The sequence below is a fragment of the Lampetra fluviatilis genome, chromosome 30 (genome assembly GCF_964198595.1).
Source record: "Lampetra fluviatilis chromosome 30, kcLamFluv1.1, whole genome shotgun sequence".
In the NCBI taxonomy this organism is placed as follows: domain Eukaryota; kingdom Metazoa; phylum Chordata; class Hyperoartia; order Petromyzontiformes; family Petromyzontidae; genus Lampetra; species Lampetra fluviatilis.
In genome coordinates, this window is record NC_136304.1 from 9,512,931 (window position 1) to 9,532,052 (window position 19,122).

Here is a 19,122-nt window from a genome sequence, read left to right on the forward strand (position 1 = left end):
CGAGAGACCTGGAAGGTGGGCGGGGCGAAGGGCGGAGCCAGCCCCAGCCCGGGGGCATGTAACGAGGGCTCCGTGAGGAGCTCGAGGTTCTTCGTGTTGCTGGTGTGAAGAAGATCAACGTCGGGGAGAAGAAGCCTCTAGCCACGTGGTCCAGACCGGGATAGCGAACCGTGTCTAGTTCTGCGGTAGCGTGGGTTAGATGGGCATTCGAGACCCGAGTGTAGATCGTGTTGTGTTGCGTGTTTATGCAGAATAAATAGTGTTACTCCCAAAATAACGTCTGCGACTCGGTTGGACTCAATACACCGGTATCACATCGACCTGGAACCAGGCATAAGTCTACAACACTGCAACTGATACTAAATATAAGGTAAAATTGGCCTCAAGTCAGGATCATGTTTATAGACAAGAACTTGCACATGGGAATTGAACCGAGGTTTTTGGGGCAATTGACGTTCGCGAGCAACTACTAAGACCCGCACCCTCCGATTCGCACGTTTCGCGATGTAGTAGCTCAACATACACAAGTGGGTGGGTAGCCAGCACCATGCCGTCTCCCTGGTGGCGATGTTTACCCATCATCCAGAGGTCGCAACCGGGTACCCGATACCCGTACCCTACCCGATACCCGGCTACCCGTACCCGGCCGCACCCGGTGAGTCACCGTTTGTCACTCATTTCCCAACGTCTTGTCTCTTCTCACAATTCAAGTTCCTAGAATGAACCCACCCGCGCCTGCAACATGGCTTCATCCCAGAGGTCACAATCAGGTACCCGATACCCGTACCCTACCCATACCCGGCCGGGTACGGGTAGGGTACGGCTGGGTACGGGTACCCGTTTGCGACCCTGGTGCGGCCGGGTACGCGTAAGGAATCAAAACCCGTTTGCGACCTCTGCCATCATCGCACCAGGTACTCCAAATCAGCACAATTACAAAGATCCCCCGTATAGTCTTAACAGACTGTTGGGGCAAGTGTTGTTAGCAAGCACCTATGAAGGCTGTAAACGGTACACGAGGTGGGTGGCCAGCACCACGCCCGACCGCCTTTGTCGCCGCAGTGGCGATATTTACACACCGCACCAGGCAGTGCCGGATTAAGCTAGTGCGGGGCCTGCAGCATGTTATAAAGGGGCCCTAAATAAATAAAAATTAAAACACAATTTTGAACTTGCATAGTAAAGTTTTTTTTTTTCATTTGCTATACAGCCAGATAATACGACAAATCGCTCACCTTAAACACCCAGTCGTTAATAAAAGTTGAAGGCAGTATAGTACTATAGTAATAGATCAAGTGCAGAATCACTGAACCGGAATTGATAGCTTGAAAGCATTTAGCGCGGGGCCTTTGAAAGTGCGGGGCCCGTAGCATATGTATACTTTTGCTACTAGGATAATCCGGCACCAGGTACTAATTTGAGGCTGAGTCGACCTAGGAGAGGCCCAGGACTGGTTCAGATGTTCGTCACTGGTGTAAAGCCGTGAGCGGGAAACGAACCCGGGTTGCTGGGTTCGTAGCGCTGCGCGCTAACCACTACACGACCGCTCCCCACGAAACACACACGAAAAATGGAATTGACAAAACGCCCAATCTATTTTATGCATAAAGATTTATTGAATCAAAACAATCTGCACTAGTATACAGCTCTGTACACTGGGCTACAGCACTAACAAACCCATCCGCTTGCTCTTGCTCCACCACAACCAGCACGTGTGGGCGCACAGGAACTAGAGAAGAGTTGGGGAGGGGGGGGTCCCACGTGTATTCATGTGCACGTGCCGCCCTTTTGTCAATCCACTGCTGGATGAGGGCCCTCCCCACGCCGTGTGGTTCGTAGAGGTTGACTGACCATTCCTTCTCCCACGTTGGGTTGGCGACAAGCGTCGAAGCACGGGACAACGATGGCTCTTTTCAGCGCTGCCCGATGCAACGGACACTCGACATTGCCAGGGCAGGCGAGTTTGTATACAGGTCGAAAACCCTTTTGACGTTTTAAAATGTGGCACGATACAGTACTCGTGTCATGAATCCCGTAAAGATTATGGGCTGAGTTTGACCTTTCGCCGTGATTTTGAAATTGTGATCTTCCTATTTGTGTGTTCGAGCGCTCCAAGGAAGCCGTGTAGAACGACCGTGCAACGATTATGATAAGAAGTCATGTTGTTTATACGTGACCAGCTGTTTATAGACACACCACACTAAAATAATGGGGAAATCGTAGAGCAAACAACATTGTAATTAAACGCCTCTCCACAAGTCAACTGCCACCACTCAATGCGCATTGTTTTACATCTCATCACGCTGTCCTGACGTACTGTGTCCAAACAGCCCGGTTCGATTTGCTTATGCGCTGCAATGATAATGAGCAAGCCAGGGCCATTGATCATGCGAGGGGTCATGAGTGGGGTGTCTGTAAATGGATCGCTTCGTACAATCAGACCTCGGAAGGGGGCCCTGCTACGAGAGAAAACTAAAATGAAGACATTAATTTTTTTTTTGATCAGGTAAGGCCCACCACTGAGTTTATATACAGCTCTTTTTCAGAAACGACCTGGCCACAAATGATAGCTCAACTAAGTGGCTTATCGTGTGGAAATTTATTTTGCAGCCAAATACTCTAAAAACGCATTTTGTAAATGTGGAGGGAAAAACCGGAGGACCCGGAGAAAAATCCACGTGACCACGGGGAGAGACACGCAAACTCCAAATATACAGCAGGCGTGAGGGTCGCCATCGATTCCACGACCTCCTGTATACCAGACGAGGTGGTTAACATCTCCTAGCCACCGTGGCACCCTTGTTGAGACGTTCAGAAAACCTCGTGTTTCTGAATCCTCGTGTTGTGTGTGGGCAGAAATCGGAGTGCTTGGAGAAACCCCCACACAGACGAAGTGGATACCCCCACTCCAATGTATTTTTCACTAAATAGGTCAATATTGAGAAAACAGTTGTCGCATGGCTAACCTGGAGGAGAGAGGAGCAGCCCTGCAACTGCTGGCTCACGTCACCGCTGGAGGAAAGGCCTCCACGGGAGGGAGCTCTAAAGATCCCCCTCTAAGAGGGTGCTTGGTCTACTCTTCCGCACTGGTGAGACGTCTTGGAAAAGGTGGGCGTACCCACACTTTACCCCACCACACGTGACCTACCAACTGTGGCGTAACAATTTTTTATACTGCTGGGTGAATGAAGGAGGCGGCGAGCGATTTAAGAAACTTGCACGGCTGTGTCGACTGCCACCCCGGGAGATAGAATCGACCCTGCGACCTCTGTAATGCAAGTTCAGTGCGCGAACCACGACACCGCAGCAACGTCCCATTGGCCGGATATAACCTTTCAAAATATATTTCGCCCTTCCCTCACAGTCAACAAACTTCTGATGATGCGTGCATGCACACACACACAGAGGAAACGGTGAGATGACTTGCAAAAGCAAGCTGGCCATTGTGTTCCTATACCCTGGCCAGTTTTCAGAACTACTCGGGGGGCATTATGCAACAATCTATATTTCCAAATTCACCCCATCCAGCGATCGCCCGAGTTGCTAGGACATTGTCCGGGCCGCATCGTCACAAAGAAATACTTGCCATATAAGCCAGAAACAAATATTACAATGCTTACGTAGTGTGACCATGTAGATACACTGTAGATTTTGTATATGTGTGCGCGTGTTTATCTGGAGAACAACACGTATTTCTATTTGCCTGCATACAGCTGCATCGCAACAATGAGACGTGAAAATGTCAGCACGCGTCTCCTGCCGTTTGTCGCGAGCCACACCGCGTGTGCGTCGCGCCCGCAATGACTCTCTTCACACGGCAAGGAGCTCACGGGCGTGGACAGAAGAAAAGCACAAAAATCTGCCAAGCCAATGTTGAACACCAATGACAATGTTCAGTGACGATTCTCAGGCCTCATAATGAAACATAGTCCAAGAAATGCCAACCTAAAACATGCAGTATAATCGGCCAGTAGATACAGACGATAAAGAACCCGTAATCAAAACCGATTTCAATGTTTCACGGCAGAACCATCACTCAAACTATGACCTTTGACGGTGTAAGATACGCGGGCAATTTGTCTTCGTGTCTTCCAAATGCTTGTAACGAAGGGTGACTACGTACGGTGCGGAAGAAGTTCAACATAAACACGCACATACGTACGAAGCGATGCAGAACATAATAAAATATTAGAATTCTGAAAAATCAAGAAGGGGTTGGTCGGCTGCGGCTTTGAAGTGGGAGCTTTTATCCAAAGATCGCTGCGTTTGACGTCGCCGGTGTTCGATGGCCACCATTTTACGGTCGAACATAAAAACTTCACCGACACAGTGGCCATTTCTATTTTCCTTGTGACAGTAACGCGTGCGACCGGCCAAAGCTATTGCCAATGGCACTGCTTCAAATCAACAGGAGGCCAAAACAAGAACATTCCTACTAAAGTGTATAGAGACAGAACGTTTCGATGTGGTGGTAAATTGAAAATGCGGTGGGGGTGAAGTGGGAGGGGGGAATTTCAAGAGCTTACCTGTGAATAACTCTCCAACGTCAGATATTGGGGTAATCACTTAAGACCGATGAAAAATTTTGGAAAATTATCACGGAAGTTGAATCTGCACAATTGCAAAGAGTGTGATCGATAGTCGACACCGACTGCGCGCTTAAGCCGCTGTTGGTTTAGTGAGACCCAAGTCATATTTCAGGGTGACCTCAGTGGGCCGTGGCTTAACGGTGCTCATGCTGTGAAAAATACCGGCGATCAAACGGGATGACAAAAAAACTGTGAAGGCGAAAATGAGCGGCCCAGTTCGTGGGTGCAATGTACTGTAGCCTCACCCCTCCTTTCACGAGGCCATCTGCCACGAGCACCAGTCTCCTCCCACTCAATCTATCCCCACCCCCAACTTGATATCCAGCACGAGGGAAAGGTCCATTTTCTCTTCCTTTTTTTCTATTTTAGTGTTCACATTGCAACAGAAATCGGGTACAGAGGTATGAATACATGACTAAATTGCTCTTTGGTTCTTTTGGTAAAGTAACGTAGAAAGAAAAAAAATTAAGTAATAGAATACGACGTTTCGATTTCAACACAAGCAATCGTGATCAGGTAAGACTGAATGAGAAAACAAACCGAGTAAACTTAGAAATATAATGCAATACAACACAGAGAGTCGGCTAACACAACAGTCAACACCCCACCTGGTTGATTACATTCTTCCAAAGATTGCTAAATTTGAGAGACAAAACACAGACACGGAGACACATAGACAGACACACAAGCAGAGAGAGACAACACAGAGAGAGAGAGAAAACAAATTATTTTCTTTCTACATGCCTTTACCGAAAGAACCAAAGAGTAATTCCTGCAGTCATGAAAGCTTCAAATAAAGTTTATGACTAAATTGATTTCATAAATGACAGCTATAAACAAATGGTTAAATCAGGGCAAGCCACCATCATAACAAGCAATGGCTATACTGTTTCAAGACTACCCACACTCCAGACCTTGCGGTCCACCACGGCCCAACCTTCTGACCAATTCGCTCACCAACTACCCAGCTAAATGACCAACCACCTGTCTCACTGGATGACCTCATAGACCCTTAGCCACCGGCACACCGAGCGACGCCAAGGGGTCATGCCGAGCCAGGCCGTTGCGAGTCAGGAGGTGCAGATAATTTTTCCACTGCAGTAAACCGAGCCACGCTGCCGACGACATGCGCAATGAACGTGTCGTTAACCCCTCCCTGGCCCTGCTTGGCCCCCAACGTAGATTTAGAAGTTGTACGAGGCCCAGCGTTATTATTACGGTTTCCTTCCGCCTCAGCACGGCAAACGGTCAGTGGCAAACCACAACGTGGGCCCCCGTGGCTGGCTCGGCTCAGATGTGGCAGTGGAAAAAGGACGATCGATGACTGGGTGGCTGACTGGCATGCTGGCCGGTTTGCTGGCTTGGCTGTATAAACGACTGACTGCCTGCCTGCCCCGGTTGCCTCACTAGCTGGCCAACCCTCCCGAGTAGCTGGCCGGCTGCGTAGGTAGGTGGGGGGGTGGGTGCTACAGCAGGACGACCGCCGGGCCCTTAGAAGAGCTCCCAGGAGTAGGCGAGGTGCTGGCTCTCCTGCGAGTGGCCGATGGAGTGCAGCACGCCGTGCTCCAGCCACAGGCGCTGCAGGCCGGCCAGACGCTCTGGGCACAGGTGCAGCGGGTTGCCGCGACTGCAAAGACAAAGGCAACGTCAGCCTTGCTGAGTGAATGATTGCCGGGTTGGCGGATATTCATTGTACGGGGTCCTTCCTTGTTCAACGTAAAAACACTCCACAGCCACGATGACGCACGATGGGGTTGCACGCAATTATTTTTCGTGTTGAATAGGTCCCCACCCTAGTAGGCCAGAGCTGTCTCACCAATACGTTCCGGCAAGTTGGCAGCATTTGTTTGACAAGCCTGACTGCCGATGAGACCCCTAACTTAAAAAGCGGTCCAGGGTTTGAATTTTTTAAATAAATGTCAGTGTATAACATTGGTCTGGAAGAGCCCCATAGGCTGATTGCACTAAAATGTTTTTTATTTTATGTCAAGAGACAAACAATTACCCAGTGCTCGACAAGATTGCATAATGAGTTTTGGAAGAACAGAAACGGGTGTGTTGTTTCCCCATGCGTAGTATGCTGGGCTTATGCTCAGAGATGCGGTGGTCAGTTGGCCCAGATACAACGGATGGCCCTGGTGTGTGGGGTGGGGAGAGCCTCACTGGAGGCCCTGGTCAGTCTCCCCGTAGTCGTCCAGGTAAGGCGCTTCCATGAAGCAGCCACGCGTCCGGTTTGCCAGCAGCAGCACCTGACATTCGCGCACCCTGCGTGGAAAGCACGGGCAGCGATGGATGTATATTATACAGGACGCAAGGGACACGTGGGATGGATATACAGGACGTGAGATGACACGTGGGACGGGTGCGCAGGATGCGACGTGGGATGGATGTAAAGTGGCGGTGGTGTTGTGCTGTCGGTGCGGTGGTAGTGCGGCGGTAGTGCGGCGCGAGGCCGAGTGGCGCCTCCTCACCGCAGGAAGATGCCGACGCCGCCGCCGCAGCGCAGCGCGTGCAGCGTGCACGCCCCGACGGTGCGCGAGCCCAGCGTGGTCTGGCAGCACAGCGAGAGCGAGCACAAGCTGGCGCCGCACAGCAGGCACAGCGCCATCGAGCGCGCCGCATCGCCCTCCGCGCCGCCGTTCGGGCAGCTGTAGCGGCACGGGGGTGGGGGGAGGGTTAGAGTCCGGGTCGGGGTCTGAGTTCGTGTTTGGGATTTGTATTGAGGATTTTATGGTTTTGTCATCGTTTGGCTTGGTGTTAGGTTAGAGGTAAAAGTGGTGTTTGCATTAGGGTTGGGTCACGGGCTAGTCTTGATGTTAGGGTCAGGGTTGGTGTTAGGATAGGGTTCTGTTAGTGTTAGGATAAGGTTCAGCTAGGGTTAGTGTTAGGATAAGGGTTGATATGGTATTGGTCTTAGGGGTTAGTGTCATGGTTAGGGTTCGTATTAATGTTGAGATTAGTGTTAACGTAGGGGGTTAAGGACGTGGTTTTTGGACATATCGCGTAACGTATGGTTAGGGTCAAGGTGGCAATGGTGGTGCCCATGCTGTAATAAGTGGCAGCATTGATGTCAGAGGCAGAGTGATGGTAGTAGATGTTGGAGCAAAACTTAGTCAGGTTAGACATTACAGTTAATTTTAATATCATGGATAGAGTTCGTGCTTAGGCTAGAGGTCGTGTGATATTCAGGTTATTGTGTAAAGTTAACATCAACAACACTGGTCAACACACTTTTTCTGGCATAAGGTATTCCAACGGTATTAAGGTAATTTTGGGGTGCTGATTCCAAATCTGGCATCAGTTTTTGTCTATCCCATCAGGTTTTTGAGATATCAAATATTGCATTTTCAATAAAAACTGCAGAAGAAAAATATTAAATAAATGTGGATATCTACATAAAATGATATTATAAACACACTATCCTAAAAGTACAGCACAATATTTTAACACTAAAGCAGTCACTGACTCGCAACAACTTGCAATCATAAGTGACAGAGTTAATTTCGGGTAAAATCAATGAAAATGGGGTATGCCGATAGCATGAAAATGATGTGATAGAGCAAATCTGAGACCAGATTTGGAACCAGCACCTTGACATTAGTCTAAAACAGCTGCAAAAGCCCCGACCAGAATTTTTTTTTTGTTGACCAGTGTAATGGGCCCAGGGCTAGGGTTAGCGTTGCAGGTCAGGGCGAGTGTTCGGGCACGTGGCACGGCGTGAGGCACACACGTGTAGAGCGAGGTGCGGTTGATGAGCTGGCTGTAATCATCTGGCAGGGACACGAGTCTGTTCTCCTCGCGTGGAAACCTGCAGAGATAAAAGATCCCCCGTCGGTCGATTTTGGCCACGCTTACCACGCCGGTCAGTACGGGTTTGTGAAAGTGGGAAGCATAGATGTGGGAGCATAGAATACAGTACAACGATGCATTATTCTACTCTTCCCTCTGCCGCCCAGCACAATGCCACCAACAGCCGAAAACAACCCATTGTGAACGCTGCACTGGAGAATGTATATCATGGGATGGCATGTGATGTTACACTAAAGTTGATAACGCGAATGAGATTGGACACATCTACATGATCCACCAATCCTCGCCTTCAAAGTGTTTCAGGCAAGCGCCGTGACGACAACGGCGGTGATGAGTGTGGCGAGGGTTACGGTGGCGGTGGTGGCAGCGGCGATGCTAGTGCGATGGTCGTGATGAGCACAGGATGGGATGCTGCTCTCTACGAGTGGACGACTCACGTGACTGCGCTTCTTGCTCCTTTGAGTAGTCGTGTCACCCCCGGAGCCGAGCACCAACTACAGCACACACACACACGCATATATAATGATAAAGATCCCCTATATAGCCTTAACAGACTTTTGAGGCAAGTGCTGTTCGCGAGTAGCACCTATGAAGGCCGGCATGGCACACGAGGGTAAGGTGGCCAGCGCCGCACCCAGCCACGTTTGTGTCCCGTGTGGTGGTGATGTTTACACATCTCATTAGGAACTCATTTGAGACTGAGTTGACCGAGGCGAGACCCAGGACCGGTTCAGATGATCATCACTGGTCTTGGCTGTGAGCTGGAATTTAACTCGGGTCACCGGGTTCATAGCACAATGCACTAACCACTGCACTACCACTCCCCTATATACAAAAACAAAGATCCCTTGTATCGCCTTCAAAGACTGTTGGGGCAAGTGCTGTAAGCGATCACCTTACACCTTACAAGCAGCGACAAAGAAACCTAGACATAAAGACACACACACAACAAGACAAAGGCCCCCTGTATTTCTTACATAGACTCTTACGGCAAGTGCTGGTAAGTGATAATACAGCCACGTATGCGCACGCACACACATATATATATGATGACAGAACATACAAAAACATTCACACGTGGACACAAGTACCAATACTTACTAGGATACCTTTTTGCCAGCATCAAAATGATTAAAAAATAGGAACAGGCATTAACCCTTCTGGCAATAAAACAGGTATTAAAATGTTCAAATACCAAATAGACACCTTTTGCAAGGCTCCACGTCTGCATTAACCACACGTACTTGTGGCAAAACATGCAAACAAACATGCTCTGATACGGAACTCTTTGCACTCAGGAGGAGAATGTAAAGCCGTGTCCGCGAATGGCCCTGACGGATCAAGCCATGGAATCACGTCACTCGGTGTTGCTTAAATCCCCAGATTGGGGCTCATCTTGCCGATTGTGTTGGTGGTTTAAGTTGTGCACCCTACGTTTTTTTCCCAGGCACCAATAGTTTTTTTTCTGGCACGTCGTGCCTAATTGTCGCAGTAGGGGTCGACGTTGCTGTGTGTGATTCCAATCGAGTAATTTGCACCATTAGGATGTTTTGGCCAATACCAGTTACATTGTATAACTTTTTTTTTAGCTATGCGAGGATACCAGATCACCATGAGGAAACCTATGCAGAACAGGGGGGGGGAGAGCATACAAACTCCACACAGAAAATGGACCTGCGCAGGAGGGAATCGATGCAGGCGCCGTGGATCTGGAAGAGCGACGCCAGGTTGGTGGGAAGCGCCAGGTACCGGCAGAGGGTCTCAAACTCCAGCCCGCTGGCTTCTGCGAGCCAAGAGATCGCACGGGAACAAAAATACTCACATTTATACAGCGGTCTAAGCCAGCCGCGGTAGGGTGCACGTATACAACCCGACAAGTTTGGTCGAAGGGGTTGGCGGATCTCGCAGCGATGGGAGCATGTCGCACCTCTCAGCTGCGGGGGCGGTGGACTGTCGTGCAGGAGGCAGAAGAAGGTGGCGGCGCAGCGGAGGAACGGCGCGACGCCCGCCCGCACAGAGCGGGCCAGCCGGCTGGCCGGCACGCGCGACGCGTACGCCCTGGCGGCAGACATCACAAAACTCTTTTAGGCCGAGTCGACCTAGTCCAGGTCCGGATACTGATTCTTAACAATTTTTTGAGAGCACAGGCCCGAAAGTGCCAAGCGTCCAGTCACAAAAAGCACCACTGAAGGTGTACCGTTTTTTCCCGCATATAACCCGCGGGGTAGACCAATTTTTACAAACAAAACAAGACCCTGCGGGGTATATGGAGGTGCGGGCTATCCCAAAAATATTTTGCACGTGTGACATGTCATAACTCGTTTAATTTTTTTTTCATGGTAGGACCATCCACTCTGCAACACTTACCTTTGACTAAAGCACTGCCGAATAAACCACTCACACTAAAATTTCACATGTTATCACGTTTTCAATGATTCGAATTGTTTGTACAATGAAACGACAATGTTTGAAGTGGGCGCACTTTGTTTACCGTAATACTTTCAGTGGCTGTAGGGGGGTGCGAAAGTTCAGCTGAGGCTATGGATTGCACAATGGGAAGGGCCTTAACAAGCGTCTACCAGACGCTGAGCACGATACAGTCACGACCATGAGCTTTGTTTCAAACTTCCAATGGCTCTGTTGCTAGGAGGCAATGGCGTTACCGTAGTGCAGGCGTCAGGGTTGGGATGGAACCCACGATCTCCTGTATACCAGGCGAGGTAGTTAACGCCTCTCCACCGTGCTTTGGATTTGACCAAACCCTCACCACTCCGCTCAGTGCGAGTTGGTGAATAACAATTTCATGACGGCAATTGTAACCCTGTAAATAATTAGCAGCAGAGGGGAGGGACTCACCCGGCCGTGAGCTGCTGCAGCCGAACGCACAGCTCCTCCACGGCCTGCACCTCCTCCTCACCGCAGCCAACCTCCTCGTCCACCTCCATCGCATCCTCTGCAGCGGTGGCAGGCGGCAACAAAGGGCACACGACAGCAGAGTTACGCTGTATGGAACAAGTACTACGGACCGCAGCAGGCCTCGACAATGGCTTTGAGCTCCTTGAACATTGCTGCCATTACCCGCACCTACGATTAGCACCGTTGGCTACGTACGGTGCGAATGAAGTTCAACATCCGTGTAAACATATATGCGCAAGAATAGAATAAACTATGTCACGAAATATATAATTCAGTTTCTTTTGGAGTGCAGGTGTAGGCAGCGGTGAAGCTGCGGCGGCGGCCACGTTGCCGTCGTCCCCGGCCGGAGACGGGAACTCACCCGTCGTTGGCGTCGGGGCAACGGTAGCGGCCGTGAGCAGCACCTGCAGCACGTGCGCCATGGTGACGAGCGTGACGAGGTGGAGCTCGTTGAGGGAGGCGGCGACGGGGGAGGGGCGCAGGGGGGCGCCCTCCTCGTGGTAGAGTGCCGGGAAGGCGAGCGTGGCGCACAGCTGCTCAGCGCGCACGGCACAGCGAACGCGCGCTCATTTCGCATTCATCGCTCACTTCAGGCGTTGCGCGCGTGTCTGTGCTCCCAGATTGGAATGGCGACCCGTTGGCATCGCGTTATGGGAAAGAAGAAAAATTACGATGCAGTGGGCGGCGGTAGTGGCGTGTGGCGTGTTGGAAAAGAGCTATGGAAAAATAAGAGTGTCGACAGCATGCAACTGGGGCACAGCGCAAGAATCAGTGGAACACATCGTGAGTCTCTGGGTCTTCGTGAAAGTGGGTATCCGTGTGAATTTGTGGGTATCCGTGTGAATTTGTGGGTCTCCGTGCAAGTCTGTGCATCTCCGTGCAAGTCTGTGGGTCTCTATGTGAACGCTTGTCTACAGCGTGCGATCTCCGAGTGCACAATTGGTATTCCCTTGTTGTCCATCGAAGCCAAGCAGCTGGATTTCCAACCGAGGCATACATTTATAATCGCCGCCAAATCCATATCCGCACACGTGCAGGACATGCGCACTCACCAGTAGGTGGGTCAAATCGACGTCCAGTAGACACGGGGAATCTTCCCCCTGCGGATCCGGGATGAGAACTGGTGGCAGGGCAGGGATGGAGGGCATAGGTGGGGAGTTGGGATGGAGGCACACGACAATGTGTTGATTGAAACTCGCTTGGAAATCGCCCACGCCGCACTCAGCCATTGGTGGTGTCTCTTCGCCAGAGAGCTGTGTAGCACCAAATAACGAAAACCAACTCTTACGCTCGCAATGCAGTCGTGTTCTCCTATAACGCGGTAGTTGCATTCCTGAAGAACACCGCGTTGTGGAAAAATTGCGTTATAATAAATAATATAAGGGTAAAGCACAGTCCGCGATAACACCTGTGATGCGTACACAGGCCGAACAAAGACTGAGGCGCATGTGTAGCATCTCGAAGCATCCAGCAGCATCCCGCCTTGTGTGATGCTGAAGCAGCCGTGCAACCGCTTATTCCGACTCGCGTTATATCCAATTCGCATGCGCGTGACAAAAAATGTGTTCCCTAATACGTTCATCGCATTATATCCAACGCGCATTATGAAAACAACACGCGGCGTGATGGGAGAATGGACCGTACACGCAGCGTGCCACGAGCGCATTTCCTGTAAATTATAACGACCGGTGACCAAATGACTGGGAACATGTCCCGATCGCACCACACTTTGGCATCCATGCACGGCTGAGTCTGGACAGTGCTTGCATGAGTGACCGCTGTGCATGAAGCAGGTTGCTACAGGCCGCTGCGTGGCTGCATTGTTATTGAGCGGGGTATTCCATTGTTATAATGTGCGATGCTCCAACGTCCATGCTCCCCATCTTCGCCGTACCAGCACTAACCATCGTGGTGAAGTATGGTCAAATAACCCCCACGACCAATACGGCGTGGGGTACTCCTCATCCAGTGGAGGCTTGACAAAAGAGCCGGGCGTGTGCATGTGTGCACGCTGATGATACGCCTAGCCAATAGCGAGAATGAGAGTTTGCAAACTAGACACACAAATTACGAAACATTACTCATCAAATCGAAGGGCTGGTGAATCATTTCACACCCGCAATAAACGTGGACTAAGCCAGCAGTGCTTGGATGGTATGGGTTACAGAGGGATGATAAAACAATCGCAAAACATTATTGCATCGTCACTGACGAGTCGCGTGTGACACACACACATCACAAATGAGACGTTTGAATTATATTCATGGGTGGAGGGGTTGTGAAGAGACGTGACGGGTGAAGAGATGGTGGGTAAGTTGCGGCTGTAAAAGGTGGCAAAGTCATCACGCGTGATAGTCGTTGTTACTGGAATGTGCGTACGTGTGTGTGTGGGGACAGCTGCGCTACGTACCCGGCGACCTGAGTTTGATTCCCTGCTCATGGCCAACACCAGTGTCGAATATCTGAACCGGTCCTGGGCCTTCCTTAAGTTGACTCAGCCTTAATAAGCGAGTACCTGGTGCGGCGGTGTGTAATCATTGCCACTGGGGAGACGAAAGGCAGCCGGGGGTGGTGATGGCCAATGCCGGTCTTCATGGGTGCTACTCGCGAACAAAACTCGCCCCAAAAGTCTGCTTAAGGCTACAAAGGGGACCTTCATCTTTGTAGCGTTTGTGTGCTCACCACCGAAGAGACGCAGGACGTGCCCTTGTACCACTTCCGCGGACGACACCATGCTGTACTGCGCCTCGGCCAGTCGCACGAGCGAGCGCAGGCATTCCACCTGCGCAGAAGAGCACGTGACACACACCCCGAGTCAGTGTGGACGGAGAGATCTGAACATAACGCCACTGGACAATCGACTTGTGGGGTCAAAATAGGAGCTCGGTGCACAAGCGCAGTGGGGACGTCGCCGACATTTAAACGGTGAACGGTGGCTGCTGCGTGCATGTGTCAATGCGTGGATGTCCGTTGTGGGGAGCAGTGGCACAGTGGGTAGCTCACTACATGAGGAACTCTGCGACCTGTGTTCTAGACCCCGCTCACATCCAACATCAGTGATGAATATCTGAACTAGTTTTGGACCTCCCCTAGGTCGACTCTGCCTTCAAATGAGTACGTGGTATGGTGTGTAAATGTCACCACTCAGGAGACAAAAGGCAGCCGGGTGTGGTGTTGGGCACCCACCCCCTCGTGTGCTGTTGGCCTTCATAGGTGCTCACTAACAGCACTTGCCCCAACAGTCTGTGAAGACTACAGGGGATATCTTTCTCTTTTTGTGCGGCGAGTAGGAAGGAGAGGGACCTGGACGTACCTGGCGGCTGGGCAGGGAGCCGAAGAGAGGCTTCATGTCCGCTCTCAAGTTAGATTCTGTGGAACATCATTCAGGACAGCTTGTGGTGAGATCGAGTTGCTGCAAGGGTGATTAAATCAGGGGCGGAGAACCGATGGACCGGCAGGCTGGATACGGCACGCGATTTCATTTCATGCAGCCTGCAGGCCTACCACTTCCATTCGACCACTCAAGCAATATTCGTCCGTGACCGTAAACTCCTTAGTCTCGCTAATCGGGTACTAAAGGGGAATACAATCGACCTGCCAACCGTGTGTTTCTAATTGTAACGCGGTCGTCACTTCTGCCACTTCAAGGCCCTCTCTAGCATTTACCGACGTCTGCGTCTGCGTTCGTGTGTTGTCCACCTACAGTATTTAAAAATCCCATTCGTATGCATAATTTATTTCGTACCAAACATAGCCCAACCGTGCTATTCGGACCTCAGTCAGGCAGAAACAATACCAATACTCGATTACCCAAGTACGATTCCTGTCTGCAGGTAACATCAGTGTCTGAACCTGTTTTGGGCCTCACATCGGTCAACTCGGCCACAAATGGATACCTGCTGCAGCGGGTACTCAACAGGAATGGGTAGACAAAGGTGGGTCAGGTATGGTGCTGGCCACACCACACTCTTGTGCTGGCTCTGTGCTGGCTCATATAAGTACCAGCTAATGGCACTTGCTACACAGGGGAACTTTGTCTTTGTTTCGGGCTGGGTCAAGTGCAGGAGATGGTGGTGGTGAAGATGCAGGTGATGTGACCGCACCCAGCGCCATGATGGTGAAGGCGCACGTGTGCCAGGCGAGCGTCGGCACGCGCGGGTCCTGGTCGTTGGGGTGTGCCGACACAGAGGCGCGGTACAGCGCCATGGAGAAGGTCTGCACCATCCCGCACAGGCTCTCAGAGTACTGGGGCCTGCGCACACGGCACAGGCAATAGCAGCGGCGACGGTTCGTCATTCGAGTCGATCAATTAGACAAAATAAATGAAATCTAGCTTCTGCGCTCGATTACTCGGGCTTCTTTAAAAATGGTGGGTGCCCCGACCTCCTTCCTCCGCCGATAGTGGGAAACCCCCTCCAAGCCACTCCCCCAGTGCGACGTGGCTGATGATGTCACTAAACCATGCTCATGACCTCCAATCCAAACTTTGTTTGTGTAATCTGTTAAGCTGTGTAATCGCACTGATAAAAATAATCGGAGAGTAATCGGTTGCTTAAATAATCACAAAGAGGCCAAACGATAAAAAAATCCAGAGTCCACAAATACCGCTGCTAAGCAATTAGTGAACAATTGACCTATTACGATCGGTTTGCATAATGGAACCAGTCTTCGCTGATGAGACCCTGGTTCGAAATTCAGTTTTGCATGCTTAAATAAATGCAGCTCGATAATATTGGTGTGCAAAGCGAATGGGCTAATAGACTAAAATATCCTTTAAGTTACATGTGGCCGGTAAGCTAGGTGGCTGCGTCTCACAATCAGAATTCAAATCCTAGCGAACACATTCCCTGGGTGCGTGCACAAATCAGTTCTGTGCGAGCCATACATGGGCCGGACTCCGTAGTTGAGGATGGAGCGGAACCCTTCTGGGAGACTCGCGGGGGGCTGCGGAGCGTGGACGTCTCCTTTGTCCTCCAGATTGTCTGAAATAACAACGGAGGACACGCAAGGATCATGCGCGCGCGCGACGGATCGCACGACCCCCCTGCACCGCGCGTCCGTTCTCGGGCGTCATTAACGCGCGATAATAACGCGCCGGGCACGCGTCCGTAGGCCGCAATGAGATGCAACGTGTGGACCTTCATAGGCCGAACGGACGTCGCCTCATCGCTTGGCCGCATTGTCTATATAACAAGGGGTGGCAACTTGTCCTGACCCTACAAGCCTCATAGCCAAATCTTCACACGGTCGAGAGTCACAAGACGCACACACAGTGACCGCCAGTTCACTCGCGCTGGTTTGCTGTGGAGATTCGAATTTAGAAATCTGTGGGAGCGCCCCATGAGTACCTGGGTCTGGCTCCGCAAGCAAAGGCGAGTGCCCCGAGCCTCCACCGCTTCCTCAGATTTTATTTTTCCCTTTTTCACATCAAGTTAAGATTGCAAAGTTACAAATCAGCCGAGATGAGTCTCTAGGGAGCAGCAATTGAACTGCTTTAGAGCCACATGCTCTAAAGCCACCCTGGTCTATAAGGCTACGGCGCTTGGGCTTTAAGGCCAGTGCGTGTCTGTGTAGCTTGTTGTGGATAATTTGCCTGGTTTTCTGTTCAGCAGCTGTCGCAGCCCAGCGATGCGTAGGCACACCACCTCCAGCCAGCGTGACAGCGTCAGCTGCTCAACCAAAGCCTCCACCTCCTCCCTGCTCACACACACGCACACACACAGCACTGCCGGTTTATTTTGTCCCGCAATTGAATTCCAAATCTGCAATCAACATCACGCCATGAGAGATGCAATTCATTCTGAAATCTCACAGTGGGCGTTGCACAAACAAAGAACAGTTCAAGGAGAAGGCACATAAACTAGTGCAAGTTCTCGCTTCGATTTTCAGGAAAATGTTTCTTTGTCACTGCAGCGCAGAGCTGACAAAAGGCTTTTGGAGGCCTAGGCCAAGTTACCAAGCTTCTAGACGAGGCTCCACTGCTGAGGCCTCTGGGGATCTTAGGCCCGGGGCACAGAGCCCCCATCGGTAGTGAACCCCCCACCCATAGGGGGCCACCTCCACCCTCTCTATGGCCTCACTACACACAGCGCCAGTCGTCCCACCCCCCATCGTCGCGCGCACCCAGAGGGTGCCAGCTGGTGGGAGCTGCACGGCGCGGGCAGCACCGGCACCACGGCGTTGCTGATGCCCTCGCAGAGCGGACACAGGAACTCGCCCGTCTCCGTGTCCATGGGCATGCGCTGGCGGAACTGGCGCCGCTCGCGCACCTGCGTCGGCTCGTAGTACCTGTCAAGACACGCGTGCGCACGCGCAGACAATGACACTGATGATTTGATTCAGGCCTTCTGAAAGGCTCTTATAATTGAGTATGCCGAGCTTTTATAACGGATTACTATTTTTCTTATTTTCCTTTCACCCCCACCCCTCATTAGAGAGCAGCAGTTGCCTACAGAAAATTCTCTGTCATGTAGTCATTTTATATACCTGCTCGATTTTAGGGTTCCCTCCCCTCTCCTTTCCCGAGCTGTTACAACAACAAGAAATGCGTTCACCTCGTATCAATCACAACCGTGACCGTGCCGTCTGTTGCCGGGAGCTTCCCCGTTTTGGGCCTTTGGGCCTGTGCGCCACAAACTGTGTCTCAATAAAATAAAATGAAAATCAAATGCGAGCATCCTAATTCTCTAGGATACTTTGTTGAGCGCTCGTTGGAAAGGTGAAACACGAGAATCAAAAGCAACGCACGCCGCACCGCCGTGTGCAAAGACGAGAGCTTTTAACCAGGGCCCATTGCCCAAGTGTGATCAATCAGATTTATATAATTTTCTTGCACATATATTTAGTGACTTGCTTATCTTTTTCTCTAATTTGTACTATTATTGTATCGTTTGCTGACCTGCCCATACTAGACATCTGTGAAAAAAAGCTTCATACATAAGAGGTTTTTGAGTTAGATCGCGTAAATATATAAATGTGTCGTTAAAACCCGCCACCACCCGACACAGCCAACTAGTAAGGGTTGTCACGGAAACAGAACGTGGCCAACTCGTCACTAGTACAGCACACCGGTGTGTTGGAGAGCCAAGCCACAACATTTACAAACTGAGTAAGACGTTTTGCCAGTAATTACAACTAGCTTCATCAGGCGACAGCCAGATTTGTGGTGGCGGTTTTTACGCGATCTAACCCAAAAACCTCTATTATGGATGATATTGGTCGTGAAAGCCTACGTGTTAAAAAGCTTCATAGCTCATCGGATTCCTCCTGAAGTCTAAATAAAGATTCTGATTCTGGATCAACAACACGGACATTGATGAAGAGGATGGAGCCAAAGATCAAAAGTGTGCAGAGAAGCACAAAGGGAAGCACGCTTAAGATTTAAATTGAGACATACAGAAGAGCACACACAGCAGAGAACAGGCACAGGTTAGACACAATTGTAAGCGCTAGAAGGGATGACGGCCGGTCGGCAAGAATTACAACGCAGTGGCAGCGGAGATGGAAAGATGAGATTCTCTCCTGCCGGCTGGATTGTTGCATCGTGGAAGCGTGGAGGATGGCGGCGACTCGGGGAGGTCTGCATTCAGCAGTGGATTGATCATTCCCGATGATGATGACTGGTAATAGAAGGGTGACTTTACGTACCTCTGCCAGCAGTGCGCGTGCATGACATGGCCACAGCTGCCACTGTGGACGCCCACAGGAAGGCCAGCAGTCACCAACAGGGGGTCAAACTTGTCTGTGGATGGCAAAGAGTAGGGTTGCACAGAGAAACACAATGAATGCACTTACACAAGTGAGTGCG

The 19,122-nt window shown here is 50.8% G+C and overlaps 1 protein-coding gene across 2 annotated transcripts in view; it reads right to left on the reverse strand.

Annotated features, from left to right (window-relative positions):
* Positions 1–1,596: 1,596 nt before the first annotated feature.
* LOC144943249 (E3 ubiquitin-protein ligase UBR2-like) overlaps positions 1,597–19,122 on the reverse strand; it is a 50,498-nt gene continuing 32,972 nt past the window's right edge. Inside the window, exons 31-47 of one of the 2 annotated variants that reach the window (XM_078870570.1) lie at positions 18,963–19,056; positions 17,439–17,603; positions 16,909–17,012; positions 16,201–16,297; positions 15,419–15,567; positions 14,629–14,684; positions 13,998–14,097; positions 12,368–12,435; positions 11,677–11,848; positions 11,256–11,352; positions 10,327–10,457; positions 10,074–10,179; positions 8,837–8,893; positions 8,320–8,397; positions 7,061–7,237; positions 6,753–6,854; positions 1,597–6,216 (exon numbers count right to left, since the gene is read on the reverse strand). In XM_078870570.1, coding sequence (XP_078726696.1) covers positions 6,081–6,216; positions 6,753–6,854; positions 7,061–7,237; positions 8,320–8,397; positions 8,837–8,893; positions 10,074–10,179; positions 10,327–10,457; positions 11,256–11,352; positions 11,677–11,848; positions 12,368–12,435; positions 13,998–14,097; positions 14,629–14,684; positions 15,419–15,567; positions 16,201–16,297; positions 16,909–17,012; positions 17,439–17,603; positions 18,963–19,056 — 1,889 coding nt within the window. In that variant the 3' untranslated portion in view covers positions 1,597–6,080. Of the gene's footprint in view, positions 6,217–6,752; positions 6,855–7,060; positions 7,238–8,319; positions 8,398–8,836; positions 8,894–10,073; positions 10,183–10,326; positions 10,458–11,255; positions 11,353–11,676; positions 11,849–12,367; positions 12,436–13,997; positions 14,098–14,628; positions 14,685–15,418; positions 15,568–16,200; positions 16,298–16,908; positions 17,013–17,438; positions 17,604–18,962; positions 19,057–19,122 lie in introns of both variants that reach the window. The other variant, XM_078870568.1, reaches the window with a different exon arrangement.